We start from the raw sequence: 18,750 nt of genomic DNA on the forward strand, positions 1-18,750 counted from the left end.
GCCTCCAGAGTAGCTGGGACTACAGATGCGCACCACCACTCCCAGCTAATTTTTGTATTATTACCAGAGACAGGGTTTCACTATGTTGGCCAGGCTGGTCTCAAACTCCTGACCTCAGGTGATCCACCCGCCTCGGCCTCCCAAAGTGCTGGGATTACAGGTGTGAGCCACCGCGCCCGGCCTTTGGTGTTATTATTAACAAATAATAATTTTTCATACTGGTACACATGTGAAATCATGGCAACTATCATAATGTACTTTTTTGTTTGTTTGTTTTTGTTTTTGTTGAGACAGGGTCTAACTCTATTGCCCATGCTGGAGTGCAGTGATGAAATCATGGCTCACTGCAGCCTTTAACTCCTGGGCTCAAGCTATTCTCTTATTTTGGCCTCCCAAAGTGCTGGAATTACAGATGTGTGCCACCATACCTGGCTAGATTTTCCTTTCCTTCTTCCATCTCTCTCTCCCTCCCTCCCTCCTTCCTTTCCTCTCTCCCTCATTTTCCTTTTCTCTTTCTTTCTCTCTTCTTTCTCTCCTTCTCTCCTTCTCTCTTTCTTTTAGTCAAGGTCTCACTCTTTTGCCCATGTTGGAGTGCAGTAGTATGATCACGGCTCACTGCAGCCTCAATCTCCCGCACTCAGGTGATCCTCCCATCTCAGCCTCCAAAGTAGCTGGGCACACACCGCAAGCATACACTACCACATCTGGCTCATTTTTTTTGAGATGGAGTCTTGCGTTGTCACCCAGGCTTGAGTGCAGTGCTGTGATCTCAGCTCACTGCAACCTCTGCCTCCTGGGTTCTGTCGTGCCTCAGCCTCCCAAGTAGCTGGGATTACAGGCACCCACCACCATGCCCTGCTAATTTTAAAAAATATTTTTATATAGAGACGAGGTTTCACCATGTTGCCCAGGCTGGTCTCAAACCCCTAAGCTCAAGTGATCCATCTGCCTCGCCCTCCCAAAGTGCTGGGATTATAGGCATGAGCCATGGTGCCTGATCCGGCTAATTTTTAATATTGTGTAGAGATGAGGTCTCACCATGTTGCCCAGACTGGTCTTGAACTCCTGGGTTCAAGCAATCCCCCTGCCTCAGCCTCCCAAAGTGCTGGCATTACAGGCATGAGCCACCATGCCCAGCCTTTTCTTCTTCTTTTTTTAAGTTTCCTTGTTAGTAGGCAAGGATAGACTTTGGTTTTTTTGTTTTTTTTTTTGAGATGGAGTCTCGCTCTGTCGCCAGGCTGGAGTGCAGTGGCATGATCTCGACTTATGGCAACCTCCGCCTCCTGGGTTCAAGCAATTCTCCTGCCTCAGCCTCCTGAGTAGCTGGAACTACAGGCGCCTGCCACCATGCCCGGCTAATTTTTGTACTTTTAGTAGAGATGAGGTTTCACCATGTTTGCCAGGATGGTCTTGATCTCTTGACCTCGTGATCCTTCTGCCTCCGCCTCCCATAGTGCTGGGATTACAGGCGTGAACCACTGCACCCGGCTTCTTTTTCAAAAAGTATCTTATGAGGTGAAGTGCACATCACGTTAATCATTTTGTAGAGGCACTAGTACATTCACAATGTCATACAGCTACCACCTCTACCATTTCCTTCCTTTTTGTTTTTTTTTACTGTTTCTTGTTCAGGTGAATTCCAGAACATTTTCATCACCCCATAGTCATTATCCAGCTCCTCCCCATTTTCCTTAGCCCTTGGCCTCTGGCAGTCGGCAATCTGCCTGTGTCTCCATGGATTCATCTTTGTGGATATTTCACATAAGTGCAATCATACAGTACGTGACTGTTTGTGTCTCCCTGCTTCCACTTAACAGGATGCTTTGGAGGTATATCCACGTTGTAGCAAATGTCAGTGTTTCACTCCTTTTTTGAGATGGAGTCTCGCTCTGTGGCCCAGGCTGGAGTGCAGTGGCACGATCTCAGCTCCCTGTAACCTCCGCCTCCCAGGTTCAAGCGATTCTCCTGCCTCAGCCTCCTGAGTAGCTGGGATTACAGATGCCTGCCACCATATCTGGTTAATTGTTTTGTATTTTTAGTAGAGATGGGATTTCACCATGTTGGCCAGTCTCGAACTCTGACCTCAAGAGATCCACCCACCTCAGCCTCCCAAAGTGCTGGGATTACAGGTGTGAGCCACCATGCCTGGCCGTTTCATGCCTTTTCATGGCCAACTAACGTTCCATTATATGGATAGACCACATTTGGTTTATCCATTTGTCTGTTGATTGGACATTTGTCTTATTTCCACTTTTTGCCTATTGCAAATAATGCTGCTATTAACATGTGTGTACACGATTTTCTGTGGAAATGCTTTAATTTATCTTGAGTATATAATTAGGAGTAAAACTTCTGGGTCATATGGTAACTCTGTGTTTTAACATTTTGGGGCTGCGCATGGTGACTCATGCCTGTAATCCCAGCCCTTTGGGAAGGGTGAGGTGGAAGGATTGCTTGAGCCCAGGAATTTACAACCAGCCTGAGCAACATAGTGAGACCCTCGTTTCTAAAAAAAAAAAAAAAAGTAAAAAAAGTAAAAAAAAAAGTCTCTAAAAAAAAAAAGTAAAAAAACCATACTTTGAGGAACTGGTGCGGTGGCTCACGCCTGTAATCTCAGCACTTTGGGAGGCCAAGGCGGGTGGATCACTTGAGGTCAGGAGTTCAAGATCAGCCTGGCCAACATGTCGAAACCCTGTCTCTACTAAAAATACAAAAATTAACTGGGTGTGGTGGCGCACACATGTAATCCCAGCAACTCAGGAGGCCGAGGCAGGAGAATCACTTGAACCTGGGAGGCAGAGGTTGTGGTGAGCCAAGATTGCACCTCCAGCCTGTTGCCCAGGCTGTTTTGTTTTGTTTAAGATGGAGTCTTAAAAAACAAAACAAAACAAAACATATTTTGAAGAACTGCCAAACTTTTCTGAAGCAGCTGCCCCATTTCACATTCCTACCAGCAATATATGAGAGTTTCAATTTCTCTACATCCTTGTCAACACTTGCTACTGTCTTTTAAAAAGTTTTAGGCATCCCAGTAGGTGTGAAGTGGTATCTCTTTGTGGTTTTGATTTGCATTTCCCTAATGACTCATGTTGTTAAGCATCTTTTCACGTGTTATTGATCATTTGTACATCTTCTTTGGAGCAAGATGTATTTGGATCCTTTGCCCATTTTGATTTTATTTTTTATTTTTAGAGTTGGAGTCTCACTCTGTGATCCGGGCTGGAGTGCAGCCTCATACTCCTGGGCTCAAGCGATCCTTCTGCCTCAGCTTCCCAACTAATTGGGACTACAGGTGTATACCACTAAACCCGGGTAATTTTTTATTTCTTTCTTTATTTTTATTATTTATTTATTTGCTTATTTATTGAGATGTAGTCTTGCTCTCTCGCCTAGGCTGGAGTGCAGTGGCATGAACTTGGCTCATTGCAACCTCCATCTCCCAGGTTCAAGCGATTCTCCTGCCTCAGTCTCCCAAGTAGCTGGGATTACAGGCGCGCGCTACCACGCCTGGCTAATTTTTGTATTTTTAGTAGAAACGGGGGTTTTACCATGTTGACCAGGCTGGTCTGGAAGTCCTGACCTCAGGTGATCCACCAACCTCAGCCTTCCAAAGTGCTGGGATTACAGGCAGGAGCTACCATGCCCAGCTTTTTTTTTTTTTTTTTTTTTTTTAAGAGACAACGTTCTTGGTATGCTGCCTAGGCTGGTCTTGAACTCCTCGGCTCAAGTGATCCTCCCGCCTCGGCCTCCCAAAGTGCTGGGATCATAAGCATAAGCCACCTGGCCCAATGTTCGTTTTCTAGTTTGGGTCATTGTACTGCGGTTATGTGGGCTGTTAATGTCAGGGGGAGCTGGGAAAGAATGTATAGGAATGTCACTATTTTTTGCAATTATTCTGTAAGTCTAAAATGATCTCGAAATCAAAGAGTTAAAAAAGAGTTGGACAAGCACAATGGCTCATGCCTGTAATCCTAACACTTTGGGAGGCTGAGGTGAGAGGGTTACTGGAGCCCAGGAGTTGGAGGTTGCAGTGAGCTATGATGGAGACTCTGCCTTCCAGCCTTGGTGACAGAACAAGGCCCTATCTCTAAAAAAACAAAACAACAACAACAACAACAATGGCAGGTGCAGTGGCTCATGCCTATAACATCAGCACTTTGGGAGGCTGAGGCTGGTGGATCACCCAGGAGTTCGAGACCAGCCTGGCCAACATGATGAAACCCGGTCTCTACTAAAAATACAAAAATTAGCCGGGTGTGGTGGTGTATGCCTGTAGTCCCAGCTACTCGGGAGGCTGAGGCACGAGAACCTGGGAGGTAGGAGTTGAATTGAGCTGAGATCACGCCACTGCACTCCAGCCTGGGCAACAGAGTGAAACTCTTGTCTCTACAAAATAATAATAATAATTAAACAAAACATATTTTGAGGAACTGACATGGTGGCTCACACCTGTAATCCCAGCACTTTGGGAGGCCGAGGCGGGTAGATCATTTGAGGTCAGGAGTTTGAGACCAGCCTGGCCAACATGATGAAATCCCATCTCTACTAAACATATAAAAATTAGCCGGGTGTGGTGGCATGCACCTATAGTCCCAGCTACTTGGGAGGCTGAGGCACAAGAATTGCTTGAACCTGAGAGGCGGAGGTTGAAGTGAGCAGAGATCATGCCGCTGCACTGCAGCCTGGGTGACAGAGCGAAACTCCATCTTGGGGGAAAAAAAAAAAAAGATCCTCGTTCCATCTTCCAGGGAGGGAATCTCCACTTGAAAGCCTATTTTTTTTTTTGAGACAGAGTCTCGCTCTATTGGCAAGCTGGAGTGCAGTGGTGCGATCTCAGCTCACGCAACCTCCACCTTCTGGATTCAAGCAGTTCTCCTGCCTCAGCCTCCCAAGTAGCTGGGACTACAGGCACATGCCACCACGCCTGGCTAATGTTTGTATTTTTATTAGAGACAGGGTTTCATCATGTTAGCCGGGATGGTCTCGATCTCTTGACCTCGTAATCCACCCGCCTGGGCCTCCCAAAGTGCTGGGATTACAGGGGTGAGCCACCGCGCTCGGCCTTGAAAGCCTATTTGACCACAAAGTTTGCAACACGCTGTGCTGTTGATCTGATCTCCAGAAAGCCTGCTGCAGGAACCAGAATTTGCCCACTGAAGCTGGAAACCTTATCGGACTCATCACAAGTGTGTGAGCGGATCCATTACCGTTTCTGTTGATTTTTTTTGCAGGCCTATTTATCCCTCCAGCAGGTTCAAATGTGAACCCAGGACCAGCCCTCTCCAGCGGCCTTTCAGGACCTGTCCTCTGCCTGTCCTTGCTAAGGTGTCTCTCCTGGGACAAGGACAGCCCCAGATGTCTTCAGCTCTAGCCTCTCTGAGGCCGTGCCTACCTGGGAAGCAATGAGCTGGCAGAGGGCAGGATCGGGGGCCATCTCCTGGCACCAGGGTGCCCAAGAACAGGGAGAGATCAGGAAGCCAAGGGTCCCCACAGAGAGGAGCAGACGAGACAACTGCAGGGGTCCTGGACCTGTCACAAGCTTTATTGTCCCAAGCACAGACTCGCCACACTTCAACAATTCCACTCTGGGGAGGGGAGGGGCGCAGGAAGGAGCTGGGGAGGGGACATGGCTGAGCCACACTTGGGCGGCCACACCGGGCAGGCTGAGAGGCCCACGGAGGCAGAAGCTCCCAGGGAAACCGCTTCTTGGACACCCATCACCAGGAGCCCACCTCCGGCGGCTCAGCTTCTCCCAGCGCTCTGCTAGGTGGACCTCTGGCTGTTAGTAGACTAATCGGTGCCCCTGCAGATGGGGCAGAGCTGCCTGATTTTGCTAGAAAGAGCTGTATTTGACCCTCGGTTAGGCCACTAAAGCATCGCTTCTAGACAGCTGTTAATAGAACTGCATGCGAGAGCTACCGAAAGCCAACAGGGACTGGGAGGTGGGCCCGGGGGACCGACTCTGACTCCCCAATGGGCTGCATTTGGGCAGGAACGTGAGCGCCACCTACCTGTAGCAGGTGGTACTCACGAGGGCGACCTGGGCCGTTCCTATGAATTGCACACGTGTCCTGTGCGTTTTGGGAAAGCCGGGACGGGGCATCAGGCTTCTCCTTCTGGTCCCCTGATGGGGGAGGCCTCACAGGAAAACACTCCCTGAGCTGCCGGAGGGTGGGGCAGGGCCCCCTGTGCTGATGCCGGGGTGCAAAGCGGTAAGCAACCTGTCGGTCCTCCAGCGGAGAGGTGGAGGCTGCAGGGCCAAGGCTGGCCTTTTCCACCACGCACAGGCCTGGGATAACTTAGCAGGCTTGAGGGGAAGACAGCGGGGGCAGTGAGATTTCTCTTACTCCCAGCCCCTGTTAGGAGATGGGGCTGGAGACGCTCTGTGCAGGTGCCTGGCAAGACCAGGAAGGGATGTTCCATGTGGCACCCACACCCCGAATGCCTGGCTGTGTGTACTTGTGTGTGTATACAGCACCTCTAGGCTGCAGGAACACTTGCAGTATCTGTGGGCACAGTCCTGCCAGGCCTGGGTCTCAGTCCCAGAAACCAAATATGTGTCTCTGTGTGGCCTGAGCGTGGTTCACAGCAAACGCCGCCACCCACTCAAACACCGCCACCCACCCACACGGTCATCTGTGCAGACGTGGTCCCTCTGAGTGCATGTGTGTGTGTGTGTGTGAATGTGGTGTGTACATAAGGACCTGCTTAGATGCATCTGCAGGTGGGTGCAGATGTTTGGAACATCTGGTCAACCCCAGGGGAAACCGTATTACTGACCTTTGACCTGCCTAGAACCTCCACTGTGAGCTGCCTCTGCCCTGGGCTCTGAGTCTGGGTTTGCCCAAGGTCACGGTGGGAGGTGAGGAGAGGGGCTTCCAAACCTTCGTAACACTGCGTCTCTGGCCTTGGTGACATCTTCGGCCAGCAGCTTAGAGGTGTGTGTGTGTTGGTGTTGGTGGGCGGCGGGAGAAAGATCCTGTTCCCCTGCCCTCCGCCCCCGCCAACACCTTGAACCTGGGGGCCTCGCTGGGCAGGCAGGCTGGCTGAGGGGAACTGGTACCACTGTTTGAAGAAGGTTCAGAAGGTGGGGACAAGCAGCCCTGGGGACCGCCTTGGCCTGGAAGTGGCTTCGGAAAAGGGGCCCCCACTTGGCTCTTAAAGACTGGACGTTCCCCCTTGGTGCCTGCATGGACAAACTTAGCCCCACCCTGCCCCCCTCTCCCCCGCCGGCCCCTCTGGGGAGACCCGAGGGGGAACGGGCAGAAAAAGAGGACAGGGGCGCTAAGATGGTCCTAAGGGCAGCTCCTTCTGGACAGAAGGTCCCGGCCGGATACCCTCTGCCTCCACTGACAAAATCCAGAAGCTGCCGGGCGTCCAGGCCGAAGGTCCCCGGGTCAGGCCGGGGCTGTACCGTTCACACTCTCCGTGGAAGGCTGGGCTTAAGGAAGCGTCCTGGTCTGGCCGGGGATCAGGGTGGGGGATTGTCCGCGGCGGTGAGTACGTTATTGTTACAAACACTGTTTTGTCTCCAAAGTGACAGTCCCGGCTCCTGCCTGGAGGAGGTGCTGCCGGGCAGCCGCGCGGGGCTCTGGTGTGGACTGGACCACTCCACACAGTATCCCCTCAGGGTCAGTGCTTGTCCTAGAGAGAGTAAAGAGCATCATCAGAAAGGGTCTCAGAGAGCCTGGAGGGCCAGGCAGTCAAAGCGGGCTCAGGGAGGAAAGGAGGTGGGGCCCGGTGGGGGAGGAGGGAACACCAGCATATAGGGAACTGCACGTGCCAAGGCCCTGAGGCAGGAAGTGACTCCCTGCTGTGTGTTTGGGGCTGAGTGAGACAGCAGGTGGGGTGGAAGGTGCTGATGGGAAGCTGAGGGGAAGAAGCAGGTTTTTTGTTTGTGTGTGTGTTTGTTTGTTTTGAGACGGAGTCTTGCTCTGTCACCAGGCTGGAGTGCAGTGGTGTGATCTCAGCTCGCTGCAACCTTCTACTTCCTGGTTCAAGCGATTCTCCCGGTTCAAATGATTCTCCTGCTTTGGCCTCCTGAGTAGCTGGGGTAACAGGCATGTGCCACCACACCCAGCTAATTTTTGTATTTTTAGTAGAGACGGGGTTTCACCATGTTAGCCAGGATGGTCTTGATCTCCTGACCTTGTGATCCACCCACCTCGGCCTCCCAAATTGCTGGGGTAGGCGTGAGCCACCGCGCCCGGCCAGAAGCAGGTTTTACAAAGAGCCCTGAGTGCCTGTGCGGGGCTAGATCAGAGGAAATTAAACTGGAGACTACAAGTCTCAGTTTTCACATCTATCTTTCTTTTCTTTTATTTCTTTTTTTTTTTTTGAGAGACAGAGTCTCGCTCTGTTGCCCAGGCTGGAGTGCAGTGGCACAATCTCGGCTCACTGCAACCTCCACCTCCTGACTCAGCCTCCGAGTAGCTGGGACTACAGGCATGTGCCACCACACCCAGATGATTTTTTTTTTTTTTTTTTTTTTTGTATTTTTAGTAGAGATGGGGTTTCGCTCTGTTGGCCAGGCTGGTCTCGAACTCTTGACCTCAGGTGATCCGCCCGCCTTGGCCTCCCAAAGTGCTGGGATTATAGGCGTGAGCCACTGCGCCCAGCCAGTTTTCACATCTGTGAACTGGGATGACACCATGTGCCTTGCAGGGTGGCTGAGAAAACAAGGCCAGGAGGACAAAATCGCGCTGACTCCTCTGAGGCTGGCTCTGCCCACACAACCCTGCCTGTGTCTGGAGCTTGGCAGATTCTGTGGCTGCGCTGCTCCTGTTTCTAATGAGCACCTGTGCTCCAGGGGTTCTTCTGTCAGAACTAGGTAGGTTCTCTCTCTCTTTCTGTGTTTTTCTTAGGGACAGGGTCTCACTTTATTACCAAGGTTGGAGTGCAGTGGCGCAATCCTAGCTCACTGCAGCCTCAAACTCTTGGACTTGAGTGATCCTCCTGCCTTAGCCTCCTGAGTAGCTAAGGCTACAGGCATGCGCCACCACACCCAGTTAATTTTTAAAATTATTATTACTGTTTTTTGAGACAGAGTTTTGTGCTTGTTGCCCAGGCTGGAGTGCAATGGCGCGATCTCGGCTCACTGCAACCTCCACCTCCCACGTTCAAGCGATTCTCCTGCCTCAGCTTCCCGTGTAGCTGGGATTACAGCTGTGTGCCACCCTACCGGGCTAATTTTGTATTTTCAGTAGAGATGGAATTTCACCATATTGGCCAGGCTGGTCTTAAACTCCTGACCTCAAGTGATCCACTGGCCTTGGCCTCCCAAAGTGTTGGGATTACAGATGAGAGGCACTGTGCCCGGCCTTTTTATATATATATATATTTTTAGAGAGAGGGTCTTGCTATGTTGTCCAGGCTGGTCTCAAACTCCTGGGCTCAAGTGATCCTCCTGGCTTGACCAGACAAAGTGCTGGGGTTACAGGCGTGGGCCACTTCGCCCAACCTGTAACTTTTTTAAGAAGGGAAGAAAACAAAAATCAAAAGAGCAGGGTGAATCCAGAATCAAGTTTGCCTGCAACAGCACCCTCCCTGAGTGACTCTATTGTAAAGCTTCTTGCAGAATGCATCTTTGTCTGTAGTGACGTTTCAAGGATTTTCTCTAGAGAGGTCTGCCTGCATGGGAGGGACCTGGGAGGGCTGAGGCACCCCTCACCTCTTGTTTCTGGGCTTTGTCCTGCTGGTGGATGCCGTTTGCAGAACCGGAATTGCCAATGATCTGGAAGAGTCAGGGGAGACACTGAGCGAGGCAGCAGTTCCCGATTTGTTCGCTAGATGGCGAGGTCTTCCTATGGGACCATCTCAGGTTCCAAATTCCAACCCCTTCAGTCTGGGGCTCCCAGCACCCCCAAACACCAAGCCTCTAGGGGCAAGGCTGCTTCTCCCTTCTTACTCTAAGCCCCTCAGGGCAAAGCCATGTGCCCCTTGAACTGCGGGTTCCAGAGGGCAGGGCTCCCTCCCCTTTCAGCCAGGGTTCTCAGGACAGAGCCGCCTTCCGCTTCAGACCAGGGTTCCTGGGCCAGGCTGCCTCCTTCAGACCAGGGTTCCTGGTCCAGGCTGCCTCTCCCTTCAGACCGGGGTTCCTGAGACAGAGCTGCCTCCCCCTTCAGACCGGGGTTCCTGGGACAGAGCTGCCTCCCCCTTCAGACCGGGGTTCCTGGGACAGAGCTGCCTCCCCCTTCAGACCGGGGTTCCTGGGACAGAGCTGCCTCCCCCTTCAGACTGGGGTTCCCGGGACACAGCTGCCTCCCCCTTCAGACTGGCATTCCCAGGACAGGGCTGCCTACCTCCTCGGACTACGGTTTTAAAGATAAGCCTGCCTCCTGCTTCAAACAGGGACTCCGAGGACACAGCCCCATGGCTTGCCTCCTGGTGGGCCCTGCTGGCCGCGGCTCACCTGGGCCTTGTCAGGGCAGCTCCTCATGGCCTCCATCAGCTTCTCCACCTGCTGAGCCTGGTCCAGTGCGTCCCGCAGGGCGTCCTCCGTGCTCATCAGCTGGTGCTGCAGCCGCAGGAGCTCGGGTGCCGAGGACGGGTCGATGAGGGAGTAGCGCCTCTGATCCGACAGGGATTTCTCTTTGTCCTGGAAGTGGCAGGAGAGTGGAAGAGTGCATGAGTTTGTGTGTGTGTATGCATGTGCACACACGGGTGTGTGTTTGTTGGTGGGGGTCTCGCCTCTAGGCAGGAAAGTCTTCCAGCCTCACTTTGTCTCTAGGTTCCAAGCCTGGGCATCACCCAGAGGATTCTCAGGCCTCTGTGAGGTGCTCCATTGTCTCCAAGTGGGGAACCCAGGACCCCCTCCCTCTGGTTTTTTTTTTTTTTTGAGACAGAGTCTCGCTCTGTCGCCCAGGCTGCAGTGCAGTGGCGCGATCTCGGCTCACTGCAAGCTCCGCCTCCTGGGTTCACGCCATTCTCCTGCCTCAGCCTCCCGAGTAGCTGGGACTACAGGCGCCCGCCACCGTGCCTGGCTAATTTTTTCATATTTTTAGTAGAGGCGGAGTTTCACCATGTTAGCCAGGATGGTCTCAATCTCCTGACCACGTGATCCGCCCGCCTCGGCCTCCCAAAGTGCTGGGATTACAGGCATGAGCCACCGCGCCCGGCCTTGCCTTTAAAAAAAAAAAAAAAAAAAAAGACAAGAGACTGGGCATGGTGGCTCATGCCTGTAATCCCAGCACTTTGGGAGGCTGAGGCGGGCGGATCACCTGAGGTCAGGAGTTCGAGACCAGCCCGCCCAACATGGTGAAACCCCGTTTCTACTAAAAGTACAAAAATTAGCTGGGTGTGGTGGCTCACATCTGTAGTCCCAGCTACTCAGGAGGCTGAGGCACGAGAATTGCTTGAACCTGGGAGGTGGAGGTTGCAGTGGGCTGAGATCATGCCACTGCACTCCAGCCTGGGCAACAGAGTGAGACTTGGTCCCCACCTCTCCTCCCCCGACCCCCAAAAAAAAGACTGAGTCTCACTCTACTGTGCAGGCTGGAGTGCAGTGGTGCAATCATAGCTCATTACAGCCTCCAGTGCCTGGGCTCAAGTGATCCTCCCACCTCAGCCTCCCAAGTAGCTGATACTACAGAGCATGCCACCACACTTGGCTAATTAAAAAATTTTTTTTGTAGAGATGGGGTCTTGTTATGAGGTCCAGGCTGGTCTTGAACTCCTGACCTCAAGCCATCCTTCCAACTTGGCCTCCCAAAGCGGTGGGATTATAGGCATGAGCCACTGCACCTGGCACCCTTCTTCTTACACTACCCCCACCCAATTGTCTTATAAGGTTCCTCCTCTCCATAGTCACCTCCACCATGGCACCCAGAGCTGTACCTGCCCCAAGGCCTGCCAGCCTCTCTCCTGCACAAACTCCATCCTTCAGCACTGCCCAGTCCCGTCTGCCCTGACCCTCCAAACTTCCTCTCAACAGAACCTCCCTCCTGAAATCAAGAGGCTTCTACCCACCTACCAAGGTTTCCCAAGTTCTCCCATGGACACAGTGCAGGGAGGTGAAAAGAGGCTGCCCTGGAGGCAGAGGCCGCCAGTTCCCAAGTAAACTTGACCAACCCGTGCCCCGTGGGCACGAGTCTGAGCTCAGCACTGCCCACTCCTACAAGGCTCTGGGGAAGCCCCTGGGGGGATTCAAGACTCCCCAGTCCATGCCAACCCCAGGGGCTTATCTTCTATTGAGCCACAGGAACCACAGAGGGTGCAGCCACCAAACCCCTACTAGCCAGATATGCCAGGACTTGAAGGCCGGCAGGACTCAGTGATCCCCCACAGCCACAGTCTGGGTGTGTGACCAGAGTGATGCTCTTTATCCGCGAACGCTGAGGGCCAAGGGCCTGCTCCCGGATATGGGGGGCTGAGGCCCTCCCTCCAGCCTGTGAACCATCCCCTTACCCAGGGCTGGGCCCTGCTCTCCTTCCATCACCTCCGCAGTGGCTGAGTCCAGTGGCTGGGCAGGAGGGTGGTGGGGGGCTTCAGGGCAGCTTTCTCAGACAAGGGCCTGTCCTCCTGGACCCCACGCCCTCCATATCGTGACATTGACCAGGCACAGGCCTGTCCTGAGTGCTCATCTCAGGAGGATGGGATGGGGATGGGATGGTTTATTCTTTTTTTTTTTTTTTTTTTTTGAGACGAAGTCTCACTCTGTCACCCAGGCTGGAGTGCAGTGGTGCAATCTCAGCTCACACCAACCTACGCCTCCTGGGTTCAAGTGATTCTCCTGCCTCAACCTCCCAAGTAGCTGGGATTACAGGTGCGCACCACCATACCTGGCTAATTTTTGTATTTTTAGTAGAGATGGGGTTTCACCACGTTGGCCAAGCTGTCTCATACTATTGACCTCAAGTGATCCACCTGCCTCAGCCTCCCAAAGTGCTGAGATTACAGGTGTGAGCCATCAGGCCTGGCCAAGGGATGGGGATGGTCCTGTCCTATGCTACCAGCATCACCTGCCTACCCCAACCCCAGTTTCTGCAGACTCAGTGAAGTCAGCTTCCTATTCGTAACAGAAAAGAAATCTCAGACGGGCGCGGTGGCTCACGCCTGTAATCCCAGCACTTTGGGAGGCCGAGGCGTGTGAATCACAGGGTCAGGAGTTCAAGACCATCCTGCCTAACATGGTGAAACCCCGTCTCTACTAAAAATACAAAAAAATTAGCCGGGCATGGTGGCGGGTGCCTGTAGTCCCAGCTACTCGGGAAGCTGAGGCAGGAGAATGGCGTGAACCCGGGAGGCGGAGCTTACAATGAGCTGAGATTGCACCATTACACTCCAGCCTGGGTGACAGAGCGAGACTCCATCTCAAAAAAAATATAAATAAAATGAAATAAAGAAATCTCAGCCTCCCAGAATCCCAGGCCTGCTGTAGACTTTCAAGTTCTCATCTCCTTCCTGAGACTGATGTGTGAAGCCCCACTGCAGGACCCTGAGCAAGGAACCACTGGCTTGTGGTTGATTACTCCTTTGCATGGGGAGCTCATTACCTGTATTGGCTCATCCTGCCTCTGGATAGGTCAGATACGAAGTTTTCCTTTGCACTATATCACACAGACTGCCACATAGGCAGCCATGATGTCTGCAAAAGCGGCTAGCCAGGGTCCCTCCACCTGCCTATGGTCCTAGAAGATTTCCAGTCTTCACTGTGACTCAGCTGTCCCTGGGGTCATTCCAGGAGGTCTCCAGTCTCTACGGCCTGACAGCAAGGTTATCCCAGCCCCACCTGGACTAGTGCCCCTGCCCTTAGGCCACCCCTACCCCACATACCAGCCCGGTCAGCTTTTCACGCAGGCCCCGGATGTCATCCTTGAGTTTCTGCTCCTTGATCCGCCACTCAGCCTTGTGCACCTCGCGGCTCAGGTCCCTCTCCGGCCCCGGGGAGTGACGATTGGCCTCCAGCAGCAACACCCGCAGTTCGTTCAGGCTCCTGGGGGTGAGACAGGCACAGAACCACTGCACTCAGCCCCGGCTCCTCCAGCTCCCACACTGACCAGCTGGTGGGGGACATAGGCTACTAGATGGCATCTGTGCCACGAGGGGCCACAGTAGACACAATTCAACCAAGCCCAAGAGGGGCCAGGATTTGGGGTTGGGATAGTCTTGAGGACTTGACTTTTCCTAGAATACTGTTTAACGTTGTTCTGGGGGGAGTGCAAAGCACGGTGGCTCACGCCTGTAATCCCAGCATTTTGGGAGGCTGAGGTGGGCGGATCATTTGAGTTCAGGCGTTTGAGACAGTCTGGCTTCATCTCTACTAAACCCCATCTCTACTAAAAATACAAAAATTAGCCAGTGGTCGTGGTGGGGGCCTGTAATCTCAGCTACTTGGGCAACTGAGGCAGGAGAATCACTTGAACCTGGGAGGTGGAGGTTGCAGTGAGCCAAGATCGTGCCACTGCACTCCAGCCTGGGCGACAGAGCAAGACTGTCTCAAAAAAAATAAATAAATAATAATTTTTTAAAAGAAAAGACAATATATTTGTTTAATTAAAACACACACACACACACATACACATACACCCACACACACACAGGACCCCAAAACATTTACCCAATAAATCTCATGAGGCAAGACATTTTATCTTTGTTTTGAAAATAGAGACAGGGTCTTGCTATGTTTCCCAGGCTCGTCTCAAACTCCTGGCCTCAAGTGATCCTCCCGCCTTAGCTTCCCAAAGTGCTGGGATTACAGGTATGAGCCACCATCCCTGGCCGGCAAGACATTTTAAATACCTGATGTCAAATAGGTTTTATTTCCCATGTCACCTCTTTATTTATTTTTTTTTTTTTTGAGACGGAGTCTCGCTCTGTCGCCCAGGCTGGAGTGCAGTGGCCGGATCTCAGCTCACTGCAAGCTCCGCCCCCGGGGTTTACGCCATTCTCCTGCCTCAGCCTCCCGAGTAGCTGGGACTACAGGCGCCCGCCACCTCACCCGGCTAGTTTTTTGTATTTTTTTAGTAAAGATGGGGTTTCGCTGTGTTAGCCAGGATAGTCTCGATCTCCTGACCTCGTGATCTGCCCGCCTCGGCCTCCCAAAGTGCTGGGATTACAGGCTTGAGCCACCGCGCCCGGCCCCATGTCACCTCTTAATCAACTGACAGGAGCTACCTTGAGTACTATGATGAGAATGGTTCTGCAGCCACATTTGGGGTCTGCAAGAAATAGTGCAGTGATTGATTGGTAATGCCTGCCATGGGCACAGGCAGGAGCACACACACCCCTGTGCCCCAGCCTTTTCCCTTGCCTGCAACTACTACAGAGGGGAAAACTCCCTTACTAGGTGGCCACAGGTAGAGAACAGAGGAAATCTGCTGGCATGGCTCCCTTACCTTTCCTCTTCCTTCCTGCTATGATGTATGACGTGATGGCTGGACCTTCAGCAGCCACCTTGCAACCATGAGGCAAGGAGCACTCCTAAAGTGTTGGCACTGAGATCTTAAGCTCCTGAACCAACTGCCAGTCACAGCTACCTCCAGATTTCTTGTTATGTAAGAAAAGGAAATCTCTACTAGTTTAATCTGCTGTTTGATGGATGTGACATCACTGTCAACAAAGCATTCCTAGCTGATCTCCCACCTCCATCCTAAGCACTGCAGGAGTGTGGAGGAGCCCACAGTGGCCTGTATCAATCAAGAAAGGCTTCAAGGAAGAGGTGACAATGTGCTAAGCCTTGAAGAATGGACTGGACTTAGCAAAATGACCAAAAAGAAGGTGTCTCTGGCCGGGCATGGTGGCTCATGCCTGTAATCCCAGCACTTTGGGAGGCTGAGGAGGACAGATCACCTGAGGTCAGGAGTTTGAAACCAGCCTGGCCAACATAGTAAAACTCCGTCTCTACTAAAAATACAAAAATTAGCTGGGTGTGGTAGTGCATGCCTGTAATCCCAGCACTTTGGGAGGCCAAGGCGGGCAGATTACTTGAGGTTAGGAGTCAAGACTAGCCTGTCAACATGGTGAAACCCTGTCTCTACTAAAAATACAAGCCGGGCGTGGTGGCGCATGCCTGTATGCCTGTAATTCCAGCTACTTGGGAGGCTGGGGCAGGAGAATTGCTTGAACCCAGGAGGCAGACATTGCACTGAGCTAAGATCACGCCACTGCACTCCAGTCTGGGTCACAGAACAAGACTCCGTCTCAAAAGAAGAAGAAGAAGAAGAAGAAGAAGAAAAAAGAAGGTACCCAGAAGGGAGGAATCTCATAACTGATGAGAGCTGAAGGATGGAAGGAAGCCGTTGACAGCAGGGAGATGGGCAAGAGGCCAGGCTCTGGGAAAGAGGAAATGTGGCTTCAGATGACAGGGAAAATTCATAGACAACAGATGAAGACTCAAAACTCCAAGAAGTTCTATCGGGACTCAGCGGAGGGGCATCCTGTGGCTGAGACAGGGCAGAAAGCTTCCTCGGAGAAGGTGAGACCAGGCTGGGCACGAAGAAAAACTTATCCACTTAGGATGGGGGACAGAGGAGGGAAGGCAGCCCTGGAACTCTGGCCAGGGGCCTGGTTGGTTTGTTCCTACTGGAAAAGGCACAAGTGGCATCTGCAGAGGGCGGTGTTGTTCTGGAAAATTCGTAGATTGCCTCATCGCATCTGTTTCCCTCCTGGGCAGGGCTACAGTTTCTAGAAAGGTGCTAGATTTGTAGCAAACGTAGCTGAGCAACTCCTACTCTGTATAGAAGGAAAGGAGATAGTGTTTCTTCTTTTACAAAAGGATGTCTGTGCTTCTAAGAGATTCCTTTAACTTGGGTTGAAGTGCAAATGCTGGGCCCGCGGGGTGGCTCACGCCTGTGCTCCCAGCACTTTGGGAGACAGAGGCAGGCAAATCACTAGAGGTTAGGAGTTGGAGACCAGCCTGGCCAACATAGTGAAACCCTGTCCTTACTAAAAATTAGCCGGGCGTGGTGGCAGGCGCCTGTAATCCCAGCTACTTGGGAGGCTGAGGCAGGAGAATCGCTTGAACCCAGGAGGTGCAGGTTGTGGTGACCTGAGATCGTGCCACTGCACTCCAGCCTGGGTGACAAAGTAAGACTCCGCCTCAAAAGAAAAAAAAAAAAAAGCAAATGCTTACAGGGGCTGGGGGACCGTGTCTAGGAATTGGGAGTAGGAAAAATAATGAAGGGAAAGTGGGGCCTCCCCAGGAGACTCAGGGGGCCCACGCCCATCAGAAGGGGGCAGGGGCTCCCAACTATGATGGGGTGACCGCCATGCTGGAAGTCTGCCCTGTGCTGTCAGGTCTTGTCATTATTTTTTAAATTTTATTTATTATTATTATTTTTCTTTTCTTTTTGAGACGGAGTCTCGCTCTGTCGCCCAGGCTGGAGTGCAGTGGCGTGATCTCGGCTCACTGCAAGCTCCGCCTCCTGGGTTCACGCCATTCTCCTGCCTCAGCCTCCTGAGTAGCTGGGACTACAGGCGCCCGCCACCACACCCGGCTAGTTTTTTGTATTTTTAGTAGAGACGGGGTTTCATCGTGTTAGCCAGGATGGTCTCGATCTCCTGACCTCGTGATCCGCCTGCCTCGGCCTCCCAAAGTGCTGGGATTACAGGTGTGAGCCACCACGCCCGGCCAATTTATTATTATTACTATTATTATTATTATTATTATTATTATTATTGAGACAGAGTTTCACTCTTGTTGCCCAGGCTGGAGTGCAATGGCACGACCTTGGCTCACTACAACCTCCACCTCCTAAGTTCAAGCGATTTTCCTGCCTCAAATAGCTGGGATTACAGGCGTGCTTCACCACACCTGGCTAATTTTTGTATTTTTAGTAGATATGGAGTTTCACCATCTTGGCCAGGCTGGTCTCGAACTCCTGACCTCAGGTGATCCACCTGCCTCAGTCTCCCAAAGTGCAGGGATTACAGGCGTGAGCCACCACACTCGGCCTTTTATTTACTAGTTTTTGAGACAGGGTCTCACTCTGTCGCCCCGTCTGTGGTGTGATCATGGCTCACTAAGCCTTGACCTCCTGGGCCCAAGTAATCATACTACTGCAGCCTCCTGAGTAGCTGGGACCACGGGCGTGTGCTCCACGCCCAGCTATTTTTCTTTTCTGTTTTTTTTTTTTTTTTTTTTTTAGAGATGGAGTCTTGCTATGTTGCCCAGGCTGGTCTTGAACTCCTGAGCTCCAGTGATCCTCCAGTCTCTGCCTCCCAAAGTGCTGGGATTTCAGGTGTGAGCCACCATGCCTGGCCAGATCTTCCCATTTTTTAAGGGAATGTGGAGAAATCTGGAGTTTTTGTAACATCTGATTTTTATTTTATTTAATTAATTAACTTTTTTTTTCTTTTTCTTTTTTTTTTTTGAGACAGAGTCTCACTCTGTCGCCCAGGCTGGAGTGCAGTGGCACAATCTCGACTCACTGCAACCTCTGCCTCCCAGGTTCAAGTGACTCTCCTGCGTCAGCCTTCTGAGTAGCTGGGACTACAGGTGTGTACCATTATGCCCGGCTAATTTTTGTATTTTTAGTAGAGATGGGGTTTCACCATGTTGACCAGGCTGATCTCAAGCTCCAGAGCTCAAGTGATCTGCCCGCCTTGGCATCCCAGAGTGCTGGGATTACAGGAGTGAAGCACCGCGCCCAGCCTCATCTTCTGATTTTTAAATGTTAGTCTAATTTCTTAAAGGCTCATAGGGACCACACAAACCACGTCTATGGACTGAATCTAGCTCATTGGATGCTAAAGTGTGGTCTGGGGAAATCCCAGTGGATCTCTTAAGACCTTTTCAAGGGATCTATGGCT

General features: G+C 51.9%; 1 protein-coding gene across 4 annotated transcripts in view; it reads right to left on the reverse strand.

Annotated features, from left to right (window-relative positions):
- Positions 1 to 5,513: 5,513 nt before the first annotated feature.
- CLIP2 (CAP-Gly domain containing linker protein 2) overlaps positions 5,514 to 18,750 on the reverse strand; it is a 112,034-nt gene continuing 98,797 nt past the window's right edge. For all 4 annotated transcript variants that reach the window (XM_025380302.1, XM_025380300.1, XM_025380301.1 and 1 more), the window contains 4 exons: positions 13,774 to 13,933; positions 10,412 to 10,597; positions 9,671 to 9,733; positions 5,514 to 7,644 (listed from right to left, as the gene is read on the reverse strand). In XM_025380302.1, the coding sequence (XP_025236087.1) occupies positions 7,633 to 7,644; positions 9,671 to 9,733; positions 10,412 to 10,597; positions 13,774 to 13,933 (421 nt within the window). In that variant the 3' untranslated portion in view covers positions 5,514 to 7,632. The remainder of the gene's footprint in view (positions 7,645 to 9,670; positions 9,734 to 10,411; positions 10,598 to 13,773; positions 13,934 to 18,750) is intronic.

The sequence above is a fragment of the Theropithecus gelada genome, chromosome 3 (genome assembly GCF_003255815.1).
Source record: "Theropithecus gelada isolate Dixy chromosome 3, Tgel_1.0, whole genome shotgun sequence".
Classification (NCBI taxonomy): Eukaryota; Metazoa; Chordata; class Mammalia; order Primates; family Cercopithecidae; genus Theropithecus; species Theropithecus gelada.